At 44.1% G+C, this 19,933-nt stretch overlaps 1 protein-coding gene across 1 annotated transcript; it reads left to right on the plus strand.

Annotated features, from left to right (window-relative positions):
* The first annotated feature begins 57 nt into the window (after positions 1–57).
* Positions 58–19,283, plus strand: itgb8 (integrin, beta 8). The gene is made up of 16 exons (XM_008298208.1): positions 58–526; positions 1,491–1,576; positions 3,649–3,820; positions 3,937–4,043; positions 4,416–4,555; positions 4,930–5,095; positions 7,292–7,450; positions 7,642–7,737; positions 7,933–8,025; positions 9,095–9,235; positions 11,805–12,225; positions 12,362–12,584; positions 12,684–12,787; positions 14,398–14,514; positions 16,320–16,483; positions 17,557–19,283. Exons 1-16 carry the CDS (start codon positions 436–438, stop codon positions 17,683–17,685), a joined length of 2,409 nt encoding a protein of 802 aa, XP_008296430.1. The 5' UTR covers positions 58–435; the 3' UTR covers positions 17,686–19,283.
* The last annotated feature ends 650 nt before the right edge of the window (positions 19,284–19,933 follow it).

Below are 19,933 nucleotides of genomic sequence, written 5' to 3' on the forward strand. Positions count from 1 at the left end.
CCGCCTGCTCTGATTGGGTGTCCCCGTGTGTGCGCGACTCCGGCGTGGACCGTCCCGGGATGAGACTTCAGTGAGACCATCGCGGGGAGACACGTCGCACACCTGACCGGGAGATAGATGGAGGGACTCGGAGCTGACGCATCCTACCGCTTCACCTCCTCTCGTGGTCCACGGGGGGAGCGCGCTTGTAAGCTGATTTGACCCGGCGAGGGGATGCTGAATACCTCTCCGGGATTAGAGAGGGGTTTATTGGGTGAACAACAATGTCCCGCGGCTCGGTCCGGCACTCCCGGCTATTGTTCGTGCGGCGGCGGACGCACGGTGCCTCCTCTCGGTCTCCTCCGGTTCGTCTCCAGTAAGCCGTAAAAGCTCCGTGTGTCTCCTCCTACTCGCTGCTTTCGCTCCGGTCAGCCACCCGGCGTTGGAGAGGATAATATGACTTCCTGGCTGCGCACATACGTCCCTGTGCGCCTCCTGCTCCTCTGCTGCCTGACCGTCGCTCTGTGCGCAGGAGCCTCCAGCGCCGGTGAGTGAAGCCTCATTAGGGGCCAATTACATCATATCCCAGCAATTAGCCTGCATCATGTCGAGCTGATCACTGCGCAGCATCCCTCTCTACAGGGGGGCCGTGTGTGGAAGACTCCCCCATCAGAAGTTTTCTCTCCTTTTAAACTAGCTCTTTTAAGCTTATAAATAAATTGGCACATATCACAGCACAGCAAGGTGAGGAGGAGCAATCATTTCTAAACTGAACCTTCCAGCCTCTTGGTTCAGCCTGTATTGATCATTTCTAATTGGAATTTAAGTGCATCACCTTTCCAGGAGTTTTTTTTTTTCTTCTGTTGTTGTTGCCAGAGGCCAGACTGCTAATTGGGTCATAGTGGGTTGATAGTGTCTGCTGTTAGACACAGTGAGACCTGCAGCCTTTCTCTGTCCTACATTCCATCTCTACAGCTCACTGAAATGGCTCCGGAAAATTGGATTTCAGCAGATAAATCGCCCCAATAAATCATTAATCCCATTACAGGAAGCCCTAGGTCCTTTCTTTTGTGCCCTTTGTCACCCACTAAAATCTTCCTTTCTGCATTTTTTTTGTTTTCTTTTTGCGTAAAAGTTGAATGACTTGTTGTAGTGTCACTCCAGGAAAACACACATCAGATGCAGGATATGCTGATTGAGTCATGATACGATGCGTGAATCAGTGTGTGAATGTTTCACCCCTCTCTGACAACTCAAGCACCTGTTCCCACACTCCCATACTGATCCACACATGAATAGCCCCCATATAAGATGCTGAAGTGGTGCTTCGATCATCAGGAGTGAGCACCAGATCTCTAAATATCCGCAGGGGGCCTCGGCTGCACGGCTAATGAGTGTTGACACACACGTTCTTTCATATGCTAATCCTAGATTCTTCTCTCTTTCTCCACTGTCTTCTCTTACTTCTAACGCCTCTTTTTTTCCCCCCCCTCTCATCTCTGTGTCCTCAGGTGCCAGTGCGTGTTGGTCGCCCAGCGTCGCTTCTTGCACAGATTGTCTCAGACGTGGACCACAGTGCGCCTGGTGTTTCAAGGAGGTGGGAATGTGTATAAAAGTGTGCGCGTGTGCCAAAGAAAATATGCGAACGTGGCAGACATTCAGCAGCATTCCTCGGCTCGGCTTTGATGCCATCCACAAATGTGAATATAATGTTTGAGCTGCGTGGCCTGCAGCGTGACCTCTGTGACAGTCTGCTCTCATGCACGTTTTCACAGAGACAGAGCCGCCTTCTGTCCATGTGTTTAGTCTCGACACTCGCGCATATCACTGCATCCCTGTGTGTATCTGTCTTTTTGGTCAGCCCGTCTTGTAAAGAGCCCACCCTGAATCAGCCTTGAGAGGCCGTAAAGTCTGCCACGCCAGTCACAACACACACACACACACACACACTCACTCGTAGAAATTACACCGGCTAGACCAGACTGTCAACATGTGTGTGTTTTACAGACTTCAGGTGCTTTCCCACCCTGTGAACCTCTCTGACGTCACCAATCGGGGGTGGCTTCAGTGGTGTGTGTGTGTGTGTGTGTGTGTTCAGACGTCACTTCTGTAACCTCCCACACGCTCACACAAACAAAAACTCACATAGCCGTGCATGGACGAGCACGACAAACTAACACACTTGAATATGCATATAGTATAAATATGCATGTTCACATGCGCCTGTTAACATTCTGTAAAAAGGGGGGCAACCTTTGCAAGGAAAGTCCCGCGAAGTCAGTCTGAAACTTCTCAGTGTTCAGAGTTGTTGTGGGGTGAATTAAAGCCACATGCATGACCATAAGGCTCAGGTCATGGTTACGTATTCAACTACAGTTGCAGCTGCTTTTAGACTGTTTGCCTGCTAGCGCTGTTGGATTTTCTGTTTTAAAAGTGGCCGCAATACCAATTTAGTTTCATTCCTTATAGTATGATGTTGTTAGTCGTGTCATGCTCTTGACATGGATTCATACCAGTCAGGCCCATGACCGGTTAATAACTAAATAACTTTAATTACACACATTAAACTGTTTGTTTGTATATTTCTGGTGCAACTGTGCTGAATTTCTCTGTTTCTCACAGCCTCGCAGCGCCAAAGGTCACTAATCCGCTCCAAAGCTACAAGGCATGATGCTGTTTTAATGTGGTGCTAGAGCAGCTGGCAGGGAGTTAGTTACAACACATCAAGACTCACTTAACAAAGTGCTGATCAAATTAAGAAAAAGTCAATAGGACCACCGATGCAGAGTTCTCCATCTGAGCTCCTTCTTAGATTTCCTTTCCTCACAGAGAACCGATCTGCACATGGATGAGTCGACACGAGCAGAAATCTCTTCCTGATATTTCGAACCGATGAGTCAAGTAACAAAACAGCCACCGGTTCTCACATCGGTGTGACTCCATCACAGATCAATACAAACGCAATAAAAAGGGACAGGATTGAAAAATGAAATCACAGCGAGCAACTGTGAAAGTGGTTTCAATTTGTCATGTTTCCTTGTGTGAAATGAGACTTTCTAGCTGAATGGTTTATCACTTAGTACACGAAAAACAAAAAAGAAATCACCAAACAAAACCAGCGGGGCTGAAGATTAAATGCATCACGAGCTGTGTGCTGCGGTTGTTTACGCTGCCTACGTTTGTGAATGGGCGCAGTGAGAAACAGTGGAACAAGTGTACAGGCAATTTTCCATCTGACTGACTTCGAAATTTTCTGTCCTTCCCTCCTTCAGACTGGCTCAGGGGGAGATGTGGTCACGATACAAATGAAAGGATTACAGCTGTAAAGCAAACATACAGAACAGATTCTACAGATTACACATTCACGAGGGTCACATACTTGGCAGCGTCGGTTTCTCCGGCCTATGAGATTACATGGCAGCCAACTTGATCCACTTGTTTGTGTGAGATGAGATTACTATGATGATATCTCACATGTAGCTTGCTTGTCTGGTTTCTGTTCTGTGTCTTTTTTTTTCTTGTCATTGTTTTTTTTTTTTTTTTTACATTTTAAACGAGTTTTTATTGTAAAAATTAAATTGCAAATGATTTATGTATTAGAAAATATTTTTTTTAGGGACACATTTCCAAACTCATCATTTTAAATCTTGACCTGGTTTGACCCCTCAGGACTTTCTGAATGGAGTGGGGCTGAGCCAACGCTGCGACCTGCCGGCGAACCTGCGCAGGAGAGGCTGTGGACCGGAGTTCATGGAGCAGTCGGAGACCAAGGTGGAGGTCAACGCCACGATCAGCAGCACACAAGTGGCCCCACGAGACATCAGGATCACCCTCAGACCAGGTAGGCCGCAGGCGATTCTAGACTTGTGCATGGTTCCCTCGTGCAGCACGTGACTGGATTTCTCATTTATACCAAGTTTCCTAAAGCTAATGTAAACTTTTTGTGTGTGTTTCTAGGTTCAGAGGCCAGTTTCATAGTCTCCGTGAAGCAGCTGGAGCGTTACCCCGTGGATCTGTACTACTTGGTGGATGTGTCGGCTTCGATGCAGGAAAACCTGGATCACGTAGGTGTTAAAACGTGCAGCTGTCACTCTGCTGCAGAGTGAGTCAGTGGTGACGCATTGCCCTTCGTTTTCTCAGAGAGAAATGTGGTTTTTTTCCCCAAGATTTGACTTTAATTCTCAATGATCACAAATTTGTTACACAGCCTACAGATTTGAAAGAAAATATGTTAATTTTACCCTGATTTATGTACATAAAGAAAACCTCTGAAATAAATGAATGCTCTTGTTTTCCTTCTTTTGTGCCTCCTTCATTTTTTTTTCTTTTCTCTCTCCTATCCTCTTGTGTCTTTGTGTGCTCTTACCTCTTTCGTTCCTCTCTTCCTATATACCTTTATCTTTACCTTGGATCTTTATTTTCTGTCTGTGGTCCAGCTGAAGACGGTGGGCGTAGCTCTGTCCCTGCGTATGACGGAGCACTCTTCAGACCTTTGGCTTGGTTTTGGCTCGTTTGTGGACAAGCCTGTCTCCCCTTACATCAATGTCCATCCCTCAAAGATCAGCAACCCCTGCAGGTAGGAGACAGAATTTAATATTTTAAAAAACAGCAACATGAGTCCTCTCAATATTGCTCATTTTGTTATTTTTCACCTTATGAATAGGACAGATCTATACCACTTATAAATTCTGTTATATTCCTCAGATTACTTTTTTTTTTCTTTTAATGAGAAAAGAAGAGTGGTGTTTTACAAAAAAAAAAAAAATCCAAGCAGGCTGCTCTCATTAGTTGCTCCCAATTTTGTGTGACTCAGCGAGAGACTCATCAGTTGTTGGGGGCAACACTGTCATGATGATGAACTGTGCCGGGAGACAAAAACAACAACACCGAGTTCTGCATTCCTGAGTGTTGCAATTAAAAACTTTTGTCTGTTTTGTCGTCTCCCACCAGCGATTATGAGATCCGCTGTCGTCCAGCCCACGGCTTTCACCACGTACTTAGTATGACTGGGAACGTAACAGAGTTCACTCGTGTGATCAAGCGCCAGCGCATCTCCGGTAACATGGACACACCTGAAGGAGGGCTCGATGCTATGCTGCAAGCTGCTGTCTGCCAGGTGAGTGTGTGTGTTGATGTGCTTGAAGACAGATGGCAATTAGAGGACAAACTGAATGAATGAAAAACACAGCAGACACTTCTACAAAGGTGCTCTGCATCTTAAAATTACAATCATGTTTTGTGGCAGTTTTAAAAATACTAAGCAGTTGAGTCTGATTTTGAATCAAGATGACAAGAGGAGAAGATCTGAGTGTCTTTGAAGGCGGGTTCATTGTTGAGGCACAGATGACAGGAGCTTCAGTCACAGTGACTGCTCAACCTGGTAGTGTTTTATTAGCAGTGACTAAAGTGCATATAGATGTGTGGGAAGCACACCAGCAAAGTAGAGCACAACTTGTGGTCGACAGCTCACATCTGATGACTGGGATGTTTTGTATTGTTGCCATATGTTAGAAAGAACAGAAGAGCAGCTTTTCTTTAGGTGAATGAAGTTCACTTATCTCCCATGAAAGCGATTGGGAGCTCACATGTGCTGAGCTGAAAGTTAAAGTAGTCAGTATATGTATTTGTTCCAACTCTCATCTACACTTGAGAGCTCTTGTTTGTGACGAAAAGAATAAGAACGAAGAAGTTGCCAAAATGAGCTTCAATCATATGGTGGATAGACTCACTCTTAGAGATAAGGTGAGGAGGTCGGAGTAAAGTTGGTTCAGGATGCATCCTTGGTACCTTCCTTTGGAGGTTTAGGGGCAGGAGCAACTGGGAGGAGACCACGGGGTAGACCCCCAAACTCGTTGGAGGGATTGTTACATCTCATCTGGCCTGGGAATGCCTTTGGATCCCCCAGGAGGATTGGAAAATGTTGCTGGAGAGAGGGACGTCTGGAATGCTCTGCTTATAGCCTGCTGCCACCGTGACCCGACTCCTAGACAAGCAGAGAAAACCTGATGGATGGATGGATGGATGGATTGAGTGATGCAACAACCAGAGACATTCATCTACAGAGATGTGGGGAAAAAAAGCAATTTGCTCAGATGAGTCATCTTTCACCATATGTTCGACCCCTACAGCGAGGTGATCTGGTAGCTCTGTGGGGGAAATTTTGGTAGCAGGGTTTCGTTTTTGCTTCGAAGGAAGGGTCGTTGTACATCAATATGAAGTTGCTCTGAGTGATTGCTTTCATCCTGTGATGAAACATTTCTGTCCTCAAGGGAGTTATTAAGACTCAAGGGAGTTCCACAGAGCTGGAGGGGTCACGGACTGGTTTCATGAGTAGGAAAATGATGTGAATCATACACCATGGCCTTCATAGTCACCAGATCTGAATCTCCACTTCTTGGAGCTTTTGGAGCGACATGTTAAACAGCGCTGTCTATCTTCATCATGAAAACACTGAATAAAGAATATATGTTGGAAGGAGGGTGCGGTATTTAGGAGCTTAGAAGCAGTTCTGCCAGTATGTGGTGACACAGCCCCCTTACTGAGACGCTTTACGTCAGTTTTTCCTTTAATTTGTCACACATGTGTACATTCATACATATAAATCTAAAGGGGCATTTTCATTTTGAAATTTGGTGAGTATGCATGACAGTGAATGAGGCATTTATTCTGGGAGCGTGGTGGCACTCTGACTCAGCAGTGGATGTTGCCACTGGATGCCTACGAAGTAATGACACCACTGCCGGGCAATAGCAGACACACGGTCACAGTTGCTTACACTACAGCAGCAGGGGGGCCGTGAGTCACGCCGTGCAGGGGGCAATGAGTAGCCAGCTTGCAGGGAGACACCACGGTGGTCATGACTCTCGAAATAGACTCTCCATTATGTCAGGCCTACATATACGCTCACTAACTTTCCTTAAATATACACACATGCACACAGAGTCCCATTTTCTCACACTGCCTATGATTAGTCACAGACATAAAGAGGGAGTCTCTCTGGCTCAAACAAGAACTTCTGCTGCTTTTCCTTTAATTGGGCATTGCAGAAAGACCTGATCATCATGGAAACTAATGTAGCTCAGATGACTAAAATGTTTGAATGTGCATTTTTTTCTACCACACTTGTAAATCTCTAAAATATGAAGCATGCGCATTTTTGCCACATCAGTCGATACGAATGTCGATAACGAGTGATTTAAGAGCATAACAATGGGGGGAATCTGTGAAGCTGCTTCAGTAAAAAACAGACATTTTGTGGTCTGAGCTAAGCACAACATGATGTCTTGATTTTTTTTCCGTATCTGCCTTTCAGGGGGCGGTAGGTTGGAGGCCGGAGGCAAAACGTCTGTTGCTCCTGATGACCGACCAACCATCTCATCTGGCTCTGGACAGCCGGCTGGCGGGGATCGTCACGCCTCACGACGGCCTGTGTCACCTGGAGAACAACGTCTACACGGGGAGCACCAGGATGGTGAGAGAAGGATTAGCCGAACCTCTTGAAGTTCACGTAATCTCACATTAATATGGACTTTGTTTTAAGGCTGCGGGTGAAATGAGTTTTGTAGATTTCTGATCCGACAGTGCATTCACGTCATTTAAAGATGGATACATCATGATCATGGGTAATTTAATACTTTGATACCTTGCTTGTCTCCTTTGCAGGACCATCCGAGTTTGGGTCAGTTGTCCGATAAGCTGCTTGAAAACCACATGTACTCCATCTTTGCTGTGGAGAAGCAGCAGTACCAGTGGTATGAGGTAATCTGTCCGACACATGTGCACTTACAACATAGTGAGGTGTAAAAACATACACTGAAACAGATTTAACAAGTGACCAACTTCCTGATCACATGAACCTACACAAATCTCTGCTAGCTTCACCATGCTGTTCCAGAGCTGATCTGCATCCTTCAGTTTTATTTCTCTACTATCATCTCCTTGTACTTTTTTTAGGAGTTGGTGCGCCTGCTTCCTGGTTCCTACCTGGGAAAGTTAGGCCTCTTCCAGGCTCCGAACCTGATAGAGCTGGTGGTGGCTGCATACAAGGTACAAAGCGCTCATGTATTCCTCCTCTTTTAGGTCCCTCATTAACTTGGTCATTCTTTAGACAAAGACTGGAACACGAGAAAGGCTGGACAGACGAGCAGAGCAGCACAGCAACAGATGAATTCATGAACCAACAGATGAAAGTGTTGAGGCCGATGTGCTGAGGCAACATGACCTTGGATTTCATTTGGACTTGTATTAATCATGCAGGCTGACTAATAGCAAACTCCTACTTGCAGAAAATGCTTGGAAATCATTGATACCACATTCCTGAAAGTGTCCTTTGTTTTTTTTTTGTTTTTTTTAACCGTATTGCAGACGTGTACGTTTGTCTTAAGATAAGCTTGAATTACCGAGACAATACGTGTGACTAATATCCTTTGCAACTTAAAGTCCTAAAGTTTGGGAAAAAAGGGGTTTTTTTTGGTTACCAAAAGTCTAATGAACCAGAAAAACACAGACGGGAAAAGCAGGTTAAGGACGGGTAAAGCCTCATTTGTGTGTGTGTGAGTGAGAGTAGGGGTTTGTTTAGCTGGCAGCGGTCCGGGCTATAATCTTGCCTCCGGCACAGCGCTCCATTGTTTGCTTCGAGAATCTGCCGAATCCACAGATCTGGGTGCACAGCCACGCATACGTGCAGACACACACACACACACACACACATGCATACACAAGCAGCAGAGTCCAAACAGAAGCTGGCATTATAATGGCTATCAGATCCCACAGAAACCATGTGTCCTAATCAGGGACGAATACAAAGATGCTATTTTTGGCCCCACCTCCTTGTTCCCATAAATCCCCCTGTATTTCAGAAAGAAAGAGAGGGCGACAATAAGGGCTTTCTGGCGACATGTGACAACTTTAATTAATCCGAGTTCCCCCTCTCTGTCTCTCTCCCTCCCATTCTTGCTTCATTACTTTTCACCCTCGCAGATTATGTTCATTAAAATTTTAAATTGCCACTGTTCCTCCCCCTGTCTTTTATCTTAGCCCACATTGCAGCACACTAAGTTGAAACTCTTAAGATCAGGCACTAACTTCAATCTCTTTCCACTCTCGCTCTGCCCAGAGGCTGCTGTCAGAGGTGGCGGTGGCCGTGTCGGTGCAGGATGAGGCAGTCAGCAGGTACTGGGTGTCTGTATCTCCAATCTGTCCTGACGGAGCCACTGCTAAGGACCGGAGCTGCTCGGGGGTGCAGCCAGGCCAGACGGTAAACACAAAAAGCACACCTTCAGTACACAACAGAGCACTTGCATGATTCATACACTGTAAGGTTTCATACCAAAATCTTGGAATTAAGCTCCTCGAGACGCCACAGAACATTTATTGGTTGCATTGGATTACTTTGACATATACAAATACACTCTCACACACATTGCTGAGAGCTTTACGTGACAGAAAAGATTTGGTAAATAATCCGGGCTGAGCGGATTACAGGCTGTATTTAACAGGAAAACATTTCCATGTGATTCCATGACCTTTTTGTCCTAAAATCCTTACCTTGCTTAATATGAGAGCCTTCAGGCAAACAAATGGGACATTTATATTTAGAAATAGGTCACCGGACATGCACTGCTTGATACCTGTTTCGTTTTCCACCAAAAGAAACAGCCATAAATAGTCTTTACGACTGCAGAGAGCTCTTTTTGATACTTCTCAGTTCTGCAAAAGTCTCCTGCAGTCAGAATGATTTTTACTAAAGGTTGCTGTCATTAAATGCTCAGTTCAAACAACCACAAAGGGCCCATTTTGGTACTAATTGTAACATTATTTATACATTTGGAAATTGTTTAGCTATTCACTCCCTTAACTGCCTGTGAGGCTTCTTTCCTTATGGGGCTCTTAACACCAAGATACTAAATCACTGCTCTATAGTTACTTCACTATACAAAAGACACTGAAGCTCAGCCCTTTAATCCGAGGGTGGATTAAAGAGAATGCTGGAAAGTACCGACACTTACCAGAATGGTGATAAAAATCAAGAGAGAGGCTCGACTGTACATTCACAGCTTTCGCATGCATAATTTTCCACATCTGCCACATACACCTACAGGATAATTATTCAAGGTTCCTTATCTCCAGTTATTTAAGACTTATTAGAGGTTTCCATACTTTTGCAATGAGAGGTAGCTCAGCTGATGGCCTTTCTTTTAGATTTACAGTTTCATTACTGTGGAACTACACAGTATCTCTTAAGCAACAGCAGGCTCCTGATGCACTGCTTTGGCCTAAATGACAGTCAAATTCAGCGTGGTAACATGCTTACAATGAGATGTTTAGCAGATACAATAACATTTGCAATATGGCACTAAACACAAAGTATAGCTGAGGCTTTTGAGGGGTGTCATAAGTTGTGCAACTATTTGGACAAATTCAATTTTTGATCTTTTGATGGCACCAGAGAAAAAACATTGAATTAATCCACTACCCATACTACCATACTACACTGTTGCCCGTAAAGTTGGAATAAAATATATTTTTTTACCTCTTCTCATGACATGATTGTGACAATGTGATTTATTCTTGATAGATATTCTTGTATACCTTCTAAAAACTTTCTTGATATCACAGTAAAAATTAAACCACAATGAATGTTTGCAAACTGTGTACTCAGGCTTAACCTCTTAAGACCCAGCTCTTGTTTGATTTGTATTTTTTATTTCTCTTTGAGAATGAAAAATAAAAAATATAAAGAAAAATATATTAATATATATATATTTTTTTTAAATAAAAAAAATATATTAAAAAATAAAGAATAAAATCAAATAACAATAATAAAGTAATGATTTTTTTTTTTTTTAATTTACTACTGTGGTAATGTAAACCAAAATGTGATGTCCACACATGTGGATGCCAGGTCTTAAGAGGTTAAACTACGTTTGAGGTATTGAACAATAGGATTAAGGGTTTTGTGTCAATTTCTCAACCTTGTTCAATTTAACAGGAAACACATATTTGAGGGGATTCCATGCATTAGAATGTCCAATATTACTCATTCAAATGTTACTCAGTCACTAATATTGAGTATGGCCTCTCCTGACATGAATCAATGCGTAAAGACATGGTGGCATACTGTCCACAAGCTTGTTGATGATGTCAGTGGGCAGGACGTCCCACTCTTCAGTCAGATCCCAAAGTCAGAATTCGTTTCACCTGGTAACCGGGACTCAGTTAGTAATCATTGGTCATGGTCAAAAGTGATTATAGTGTGTATAAATAGAACTAAAAAGAGGAATGTGCCTGAAAACAAAATATATTCCAACTTTATGTGCAACAGTTTGTATAGTGTGCCAGATAAAGTTCCAGTGTGTCCCAAAACAAAGTATGCCGAATGTAGTGTGCCAAAAATACCAGAATGTCCAACCACATCTGCTGTTCTGGCCATTCTGACCCACAGACGGAAAACAGCGGAAAATATGTCACAGTGTCTCAGACGAGTATAAACAAGCTTGAGAGCACACAAACAGATTACAGTTATTTTCACATACAGATGTGACAAATAAATGAGTAAGACAGTCAAAGCTTCAGAAGAACTATCATGACAAAACAGTACGTCCTAGTTGTATAAACAGTGCAGGCGACACTGCATACTTTGTCAGGGGCAGCTGTAGTATGTAGTGTGCAATTTTGAACACAACATAGTCGGAGGGTCATGAATGTACAGAATCTTGTAGCAGTCTATCCAAAAGCTGTTGAGCTTGATCATGGTGGACTGCTAAAAGAAAACCTTTAAAGATCCCCCTATTGCTGTTTTTTCACTCCTTTGTTGTGCTGTGCAGGCCTACTTCAACATCACCATTGGTCAGCACTCCTGTCCCGACGACGGTGAGGATGAAGACATAACAGTGATGGTCCACCCTGTGGGTTACAACGAGTCCACTGTCGTCAGGGTCCACTCTAAATGTCAGTGCAGTTGTGGACCAGTTGGACGTTGCCATGACGACAACCAATCACCTTGCACACGAACCCAAGAAGGTTCCCGTCAGGAGCTGAGGCAGGAGCAAGGACTGATGAAGGACTCAAGCACAGACCCGAACTGGAGCTGCAGAGCAGATGGGTCTGACGTGGAGTGCAGCGGCCGAGGAGTGTGCGACTGCGGGAGGTGTGTGTGCGAGCAGAGCAGGCTCGGGACGGTGTACGGGAAATACTGCGAGATGGACGATTTCTCCTGTCCGTACGAAGGGGGGCTGCTGTGTGGAAGTAAGAGGGACACGCTTCATTCAGTTCACACAGATGTCACGAGAAATGAAAACGCAACAATGAAATCACTTCATCTGCAGTTTTGAATTCATTTCTGTAACACCTCTTCCTCCTGTCTGTGTTTTTACCCTCTCAGGTCGAGGTGTGTGCGCGTCAGGCGAATGTGTGTGTGAGGACGGCTGGACAGGTGAGAGCTGTGGCTGTCCCGTCTCCACGGCGACCTGCCAGTCGCCGAACGGCTTGCTTTGCAGCGGGCGAGGCAGGTGTGTGTGCGGCAAATGTGTGTGTGACGACCCCCAACACTCCGGAGACTTCTGTGAGAGATGTCCAGCCTGTCAAAGCAGCTGCCAGTCGCACTGGTACTAATCAGCTTCTGTTCACTACCGCAAAGTATGATGGGAGCTCACACAGAGCTAATTGCACATTTGTAATTTATTTTGTGTGTGTGTGTCTCTCAGGAAGTGTGTTGACTGCCACCTCTCCCATGGCCTCACACAAAACGAGGTGGGACACTGCAACAACACCTGCGCTCCGCTGGTCGGCTACACGGATGATGCATCAGGTACAGCTGGTGTAGTCTGCAGAATCTTTTGCAGTTTTGTGGGTCAAAGGGAAGTTAATTTTAAAATAGCAGCCATGAGACGCTTTTGTTGCTTTAATTTAAAGCATTGGCTCCATTTGAGCTTGTGCTTCAGCCAAAAAATATTACAATTCTCATTTACTATTTGACTATAAACCTAAGAGTTCTATTGGGTGTTCATTTTTGGCAAATATCAGATTTTCAAAACATGATTATCATGCACAAAACAATTCATTTGAATGATATCAGCATGATGTTTATGAAAAATTTGAAAACAAAACAGTGCTTTTGGTTAAAGTCATCTTTAACTTAGTTTACAAGGTGTTTTGTCTCTTTTTTGGTAAATGAGTTATACTCATAGTGGCAAGGAGATGGAGAAAGAGTCTGTAACCATAACTGTTATATATTTTGGAGAACATTACTATTCTGTACTGGCTGACAGATAGCGAACAAACTTGAGAGACCCAGTAGATTCCAACGAAGCTGCTTTACTGAATCTTCTCAGTACTTTTTTGTAAAACTGCAACACAATGACATACAAACAATGTTACAATTTGAAATTACATATATGCAACACCACTATGCTTCCACAGGTAACAGTGTACTAAACAGTCATATGGTTCACATATAAACATAGCATATAACATTAACAACGAGCCTCATGCTAACGGTTAGCGCCGCGATTAGCATTAGCATCGCTAGCACGGTTTCCGTGACACAAAACAAACACCTCAAATGCCATCCTCCAGATCAAAGTGCCACAAACAACCAAAACAATCATCTGTACTCACTGTTGGTTCCACTCCAAGACTCCGACAACCAACTCTCTGTGGTGGAGCACTTCCAGCTTATGCATGCACACTTAAAGTGCCTGACCCTTAAAGGTGCAGTAACTGATAATCACCAGCAGGGGGAACTTAACTTTTTCAGTGCCTGACAGGAGTCAGAACAATTACATATGTGTATTAATAATTTGTTTAAATATTTCTTTTTTAAAGACATGGTTATTGTCAATATTGTAAATATCACTGACATATAAAGTTACTAAGCCCAACAAGCTAGCACACAGTTACCCTTTAACACATCCAGCAGACACAGAACAACATGACAACAACTGAATTGAAGTGATTTATAGTCACGACAAACAACAAGCTCAATATTCACTCTCCTTATAGCTCTGTTTTGGTCTCCACCAGCTCCTGAAATTGATATCTCTCTCTCTCTCTCTCTCTTCCTGCAAAATGCTGTGTTCACCAGACAGTCACTAACTCTGACTTTGTCCAAAACAAATGAGGCCGGTAAGGAGCTGATGAGAAAAACAAAGCAACGAGCTAAAGGAGACAAACAGGCCTGGTGATTTGTGACGCCTTTCAAGTGAATTATTAATGAAATCCTTCATTTTAGTATAATTAAAAATGACTGATTCAGTGTTATTGTGAGGAATGAAGAGCTGTAGAACACACAGCATGTCTCTGGTCATGCTACTCTTTCATTTAAGTAATCCTCCAGGACTCTTTATGGCTGCTGGATCTTGATCTCGGTCGGTGTCTTTGGCATCTCTCACAGCTCTCTTCCTTTCTCTGCACGTCCAGGTCAAGCAGGAGAGATGTGGATTCAGTGCATGTACATCAGCAAGGACAGCTGTCGCTATCGCTTTCAAACCAGCTCTCAGTCCGGTCGGACGCAGCTCCACATCAGCACAAGACCAGGTATAAAGTCAACACACGCACACATGCTCTCATTCCAGGTCACTTCCGTTGCTACCATTGCTGCGCTACTACACCCTGGTGTATTTGAGTCAGCAAGCCTGCTGTCAGTGTTACAGCTGTATTTTACATTTCCCCTCAGTTCCCAGCTCACTCTCTTCGTTTTCTCAGCCACACACACACACACACACACACATACTCACGCACATAATTTGAAACCCACCATCTCACACATGGGCCTGGGTTACACACACACAAGGTCGCACATCCAAGTGTTACAGTTCATCCCCGCCTCCCCAATTTTTGGAACAGCACCGCTCATTGTGCGTCCGTCCCCCCCCCCCTCCACCTCAGCACTCACTGCATCTCCCCCTATCCCCTCATGCCCCCCTCCACCCAACGGGACAGTCTCTTCCTGCTCACGCCCACTCCTCCCGGGTGCAGCAGGAGCCAGGTCTCCATGGTAACCCAGTTACAAAATGTCAGAGCGCTCTTTGGGCTCTTTGTGTTGAGGGATCAGCCCGTCATCCACACATGCTCCCCAGCAGATACACAGCCAGCTAACTGTTCAGGACAGCCCCGCTGGTACAGCTGCTGCTCACTGGGCTCTGTGTGCAGAAAATAACCCTCTTAGGTATGCGCTGTAGTAAAGTTTGGAGGTACTCAACTTGATTATTTCCACTTTATGCAACTTTGTTTTGGTTTTTTTGGGGCAATTTTAAATAAACTGATCTGGATGTCCACCAAACTTTCTTTCTTTGTATATGCTCCACCTCTGCACCAATTCTCATGAAACTAGTTTTTGCGTAATCTTGCTCACAAACAAACAGCAATGAAACATTACAACCTCATTGGCTGAGGCAATCAGTATCAACAACAAAGTACTTTTATTTGAATTCTTTTTGGTACATTCTGCTGGTGGTTTTTCTACAACTTCACTATAAGTAGGACTTGTAATGCAGGACATTTGGAAATTTTTAGGTGAATAATCTGAGCACTGAATCACTTTTCTGCAGGAGGAGGACTAAGTAAGGGCTGGGGAATGCATTATGTCAATGAGGGTTTTCACTAATACAAATATGGGAGTGTGTGTTGGTTTTGTGTGCAGTCATGAGGGATCTGTGAATGTGTAGCTGTACGTCTTTTTGCTGTACAAATTGCGGTGCATATATGTGCTGATACATGTGTGCGTTTAGATTTCTTAAATTTGCAGTATTTTGTATTATTGCTTTTTACTCATTACAGTGAAATCAAATCAAGTTTATTGTCATGTTGCTGTACATACACAGTAGTACAAGCAAGATGAGAGAGCGTTTCTTCAGGATCCAATAATTTACAGCAGTTTAAATACAGAAGTGTTTGCGTATCCAGACCAGCAGTTCAGCATTAGGTCTGTAAAGATTCTCAGTCATCCAGGTCATGGTTATTCTCGTAGATTAATAGTAGTAAGTGGACTTGTTTGAGTTCCTTGAAGACGTTTCACCTCTCATCCAAGAGGCTTCATCAGTTCTGACTGACTAGTTGGGAGTTCCACATACTTATTTCTTAAAGGAGCCATTAACACTGGAGTATTGGTTTCAATGGGGGTTTGTTGCTCCTCCCCCTCGTTATGTGGGTCGTTAACGACCAACTAGTCAGTCAGAACTGATGAAGCCTCTTGGACGAGAGGGGAAACGTTTTCAATGAACTCAAGCAAGTTCAGTTGCTACGATTAATCTACGAGAATCAAAAAGTTCAGTATTAAATTGCTCAAATGCACAGCTGTCCACAGCGAAGCCTTATGTGTGTGTTGCCGTGTGTGTTCACAGAGTGTGTCAGCAGCGGGCGCCTGGTGGGAACGTTCCTGAGCGTGTGCGCCCTGACGGTGCTGTGCGGCCTGGTGGTGGTGGCCGTGTCCCGGCTGCTGCTGCAGAAGAGGAGCCTGTCACCAGGGGGCGCTGCCGAAGACGGCGGCTACCACTGCACTGGAAAGGTCAGCGCTCAAATGTCAAGCACGCTCTAGGTGGTCATCAGCACAGCGGGATTTTAATTGCAGGGAGGCGAGGCGTCTCCCCGGAGCCCTCGGCGGCCTTAGGGACACGTTAATTCTTTAGGATATTTATGTTAACGGGTACTGTCCGCTGAAACCAGGAGTGAGAAATTCGAGTCCGCTCTTAGAGGTGCAGCTGTATTTTACATTTCCTCTCAACTCCCAGCTCACCATCTACAGTTTCCAGATTTGTGACCTTCCGATGACATACAGCACCTTTGAGAAGAAGGAGAGGGTGGAATATTTGTAGATGGAGGAGGGGAGGGGGGGGCTTTCTGGAGATATGCACACTTTAAATTGTTTTTTGCGTGGCTTGTAAGCATGTAAAACCCCTCGCTTATTGTGCGTGACACGGAAGATTACAGCCCGTATGCTAATTGGTCTTACATGGGTGACAGTTCCCCGCTGATATTTCAATTGCAACATTATGATCTCATGGGAAGTTTAATGCACATCATCATGAGGTTTGGCTTGCGTGGCTAAGCTGTACCTACTTCCTCAGTGCTTACATAATCTAACAAATGGTTACTCTACAGTTTTATGAAATCTGCGAAAGGGAAGCGGCTGCTGTTAAAGGAGCATTCCAGTAATTTTACACATCAGAGTTAGTTTATTAGTCATAAGGTCAGGAAAAACACAACTGCTCTTCTGTGGTTCTGAGGGGAGCTTCAGTAAAACTAAGATACGTAGCTATAATTTGGATAATCTTGGCAAGCTCAACGTAGTTTTTGCATGAAAATACTGGATATTCACATCTAAGCGTGCAACCGTGCTGAGTGAACCGAGTCATAAACATAAAAACTTTCTTTTTAATCCATCCCACATAACATAAACACATCATTAGTCTAGGTTGCATTATGACAACGGTACAATTGATATGTTCGCCTACACACTGCATTGTTTCTGACTTCCCCCTCTTCCTATAAGCATCATGGGTTTCACTGTGACTGTGTGCATCCATACATTCATTTATGCGGCTATAACTGACTGCATATTTTTGCCTCCCCCCCCACCAGGATCTGTCATACATTCCAACAACCAACGAGAAGACAGTGACCTACAGGAGGGACCGTCCACCCGACCGCCCCGTGGAGATGCACATCCAGGTTCCCAAGATGCCCCTGGGTGACCCCTGGCAGTGCTAGGCAGAGGTCAAAAGATCAGAAGGAAGGGCGGCAGAGACATACAGAAGGCGAGCTGGACTAAAGACTTCTTTTCTTGCCTCTTAACCTTTCCTAAAACCAGCTGCACCACAGCGACCACGACGACGGTAAATCAAGCAATGAAACCTCCACGGAATTATATTTGTCAAACAAACAGACCAAACTCTCGCAGGCTGTGCGACTAACGTGGGCCGCTATCCTGGAAATCGAACAAAGAGCACAAGCCCTCCACCTCTTCTTCCTCTGTAGCAGCAGGGAGGCTACTTCTTCTACAGGGTAAAAGGTGACCATTCCTCACTTTTTAGCCACGCAGCGATGACGGCTCTAACTTATGAGTGTGTGTGTGTGTGTGTGTGCGTGAGTGCGTGCAAGTAGGTGCATGTGTGCTTTCTATTTATAATTTTATAGTGAAAACACTACATGTGATTGTTGCGAGAATCCAACTGTACTGTCTCCCTGTCTTAGTCTGCCCCCGTGTGGTCAGCATAATGTACGACACTTTGTCTCAAATAATACACGTTACTGACCTCAGCTGTATTGCCATCGCTACACCAATGACTTTGTATGCCTTTTTTTTAAAATTTGTTTTTAATTTGATTACAGTTTCAGTCATGTGCGGCATACCTTGTCTTTCAGCATTTTCAAATGTTTCTCTGTTGTATTTTGTTTTTTTTGTTAACCAATCAGCTGCATTGCAAATTATTTTGTGGCATTTTTCTATCATGAGATTATAGTTTCATATGACAGGCTGTTGTTAATAATCTGGTTAGACTTGCACTAGAGCAATTGTTTTGCATTATACTACTGAATACTGTGGGGTCTCTGGGGCAGGAGGGTTGCAACGGCGGGTGTGAAGCGATCCGTTCGCTTAGTGTTGGGCATTAAAATGCATTTAAGTGCATTGGAAGCTAAATCCACTGGAACACTGGAATAACAAAGGAGTGAGAATCATATTTAAAATACCGACGTACTAACAATTAATGGCAAATGCATCATGAAACGCCTGAACATGTGACCTCTACATCAGAACTGTGTGTCTGCGTTCACCTGCTGATCTGAGAAACGGTACAAAGCAGCTCTGAAGGTACTGAGATCAGAGGTGGAAGTTAGCTCCTCACATTCCTCGCACACTAGATCTTCTGAATCCAGAGTTGCCAGTTGCATGGCATGTTGTAAGACTTTTGCTTGCCCAATCCTGTTCCTCTTTTTGATTTGTTTTTATTTAACACAATGTTGTTTACAGCAATAGCTGCTCTATTTTACTGTAAGTTTTGAACACTAATGGCTATTTATTGTGATTCTGTTCTATTTTCTTTTTTTATTCGATATGTTCATTGTTGATATTTTTATGAGAAGGCTATTTGAGATACAGGTAGCGAGTACTGTTGGCGGTCTCTATCTCTAAACTATGAGAATAATTCAGCAATAAGGTAATAATCATCTCATCTAACCGGGCATTGAGTTCGGAGTAACAACAGCACTTTTTTTTATTTTAATGTAGTTTTGCTGTCAATTAATGTGACTATTGTGTAGCATGACTGTTTCCATCACAATAAAAATGTGCAAGATTTTTTTAATCATTTCTTGAGTTATCAGTTTTTTGTTTAGCTTTACTGAATCAAACCACATTTGAATCAGGAGTGTTGCGATTGTGACGTATCGCTGATAACAATGATACTTTTAAAAATGAAAAGTCGATGTCATGTTGATGATGTCGTGAATAATCCAGCACTGCTAGCTATCTGGTTGACATTCCACAGAAACAACATACAGTACAGCTATACAGACTCACTCAGAACCTCCCTTCACTTGTATTTTGAGTCCAAAAGATCCAGTCCATCCATCCATCATATATACACCGCTTAATCCTCACTAGGATCGCAGGAGTCTATCCCAGCTGACTTAGGGTGAAGGCAGGGGACACCCTGGACAAGTCACCAGTCCATCACAGAGCTACACTTAGAGACAGACAACCAAGCACACTCACATTCACACCTACAGACAATTTAGAATCACCAATTAACCTCAACATGTTTTTGGACCTTGTGGGAGAAAGCCGGAGAACCCAGAGAGAACCCACGCTGCACGGGGAGAACATGCAAACTCCACACAGAAAGATCTCGGGTGTCCTCACTGGGACGCGAACCAGCGACCTTTTTGCTGTGAGGCAACGATGCTAACCACCGAGCCACCTTGCAGCCCCAAAAGAACCAGTGAATAATTTATTTGT

Source organism: Stegastes partitus, unplaced genomic scaffold, assembly GCF_000690725.1.
Source record: "Stegastes partitus isolate 25-593 unplaced genomic scaffold, Stegastes_partitus-1.0.2 Scaffold1294, whole genome shotgun sequence".
NCBI lineage: Eukaryota > Metazoa > Chordata > Actinopteri > Pomacentridae > Stegastes > Stegastes partitus.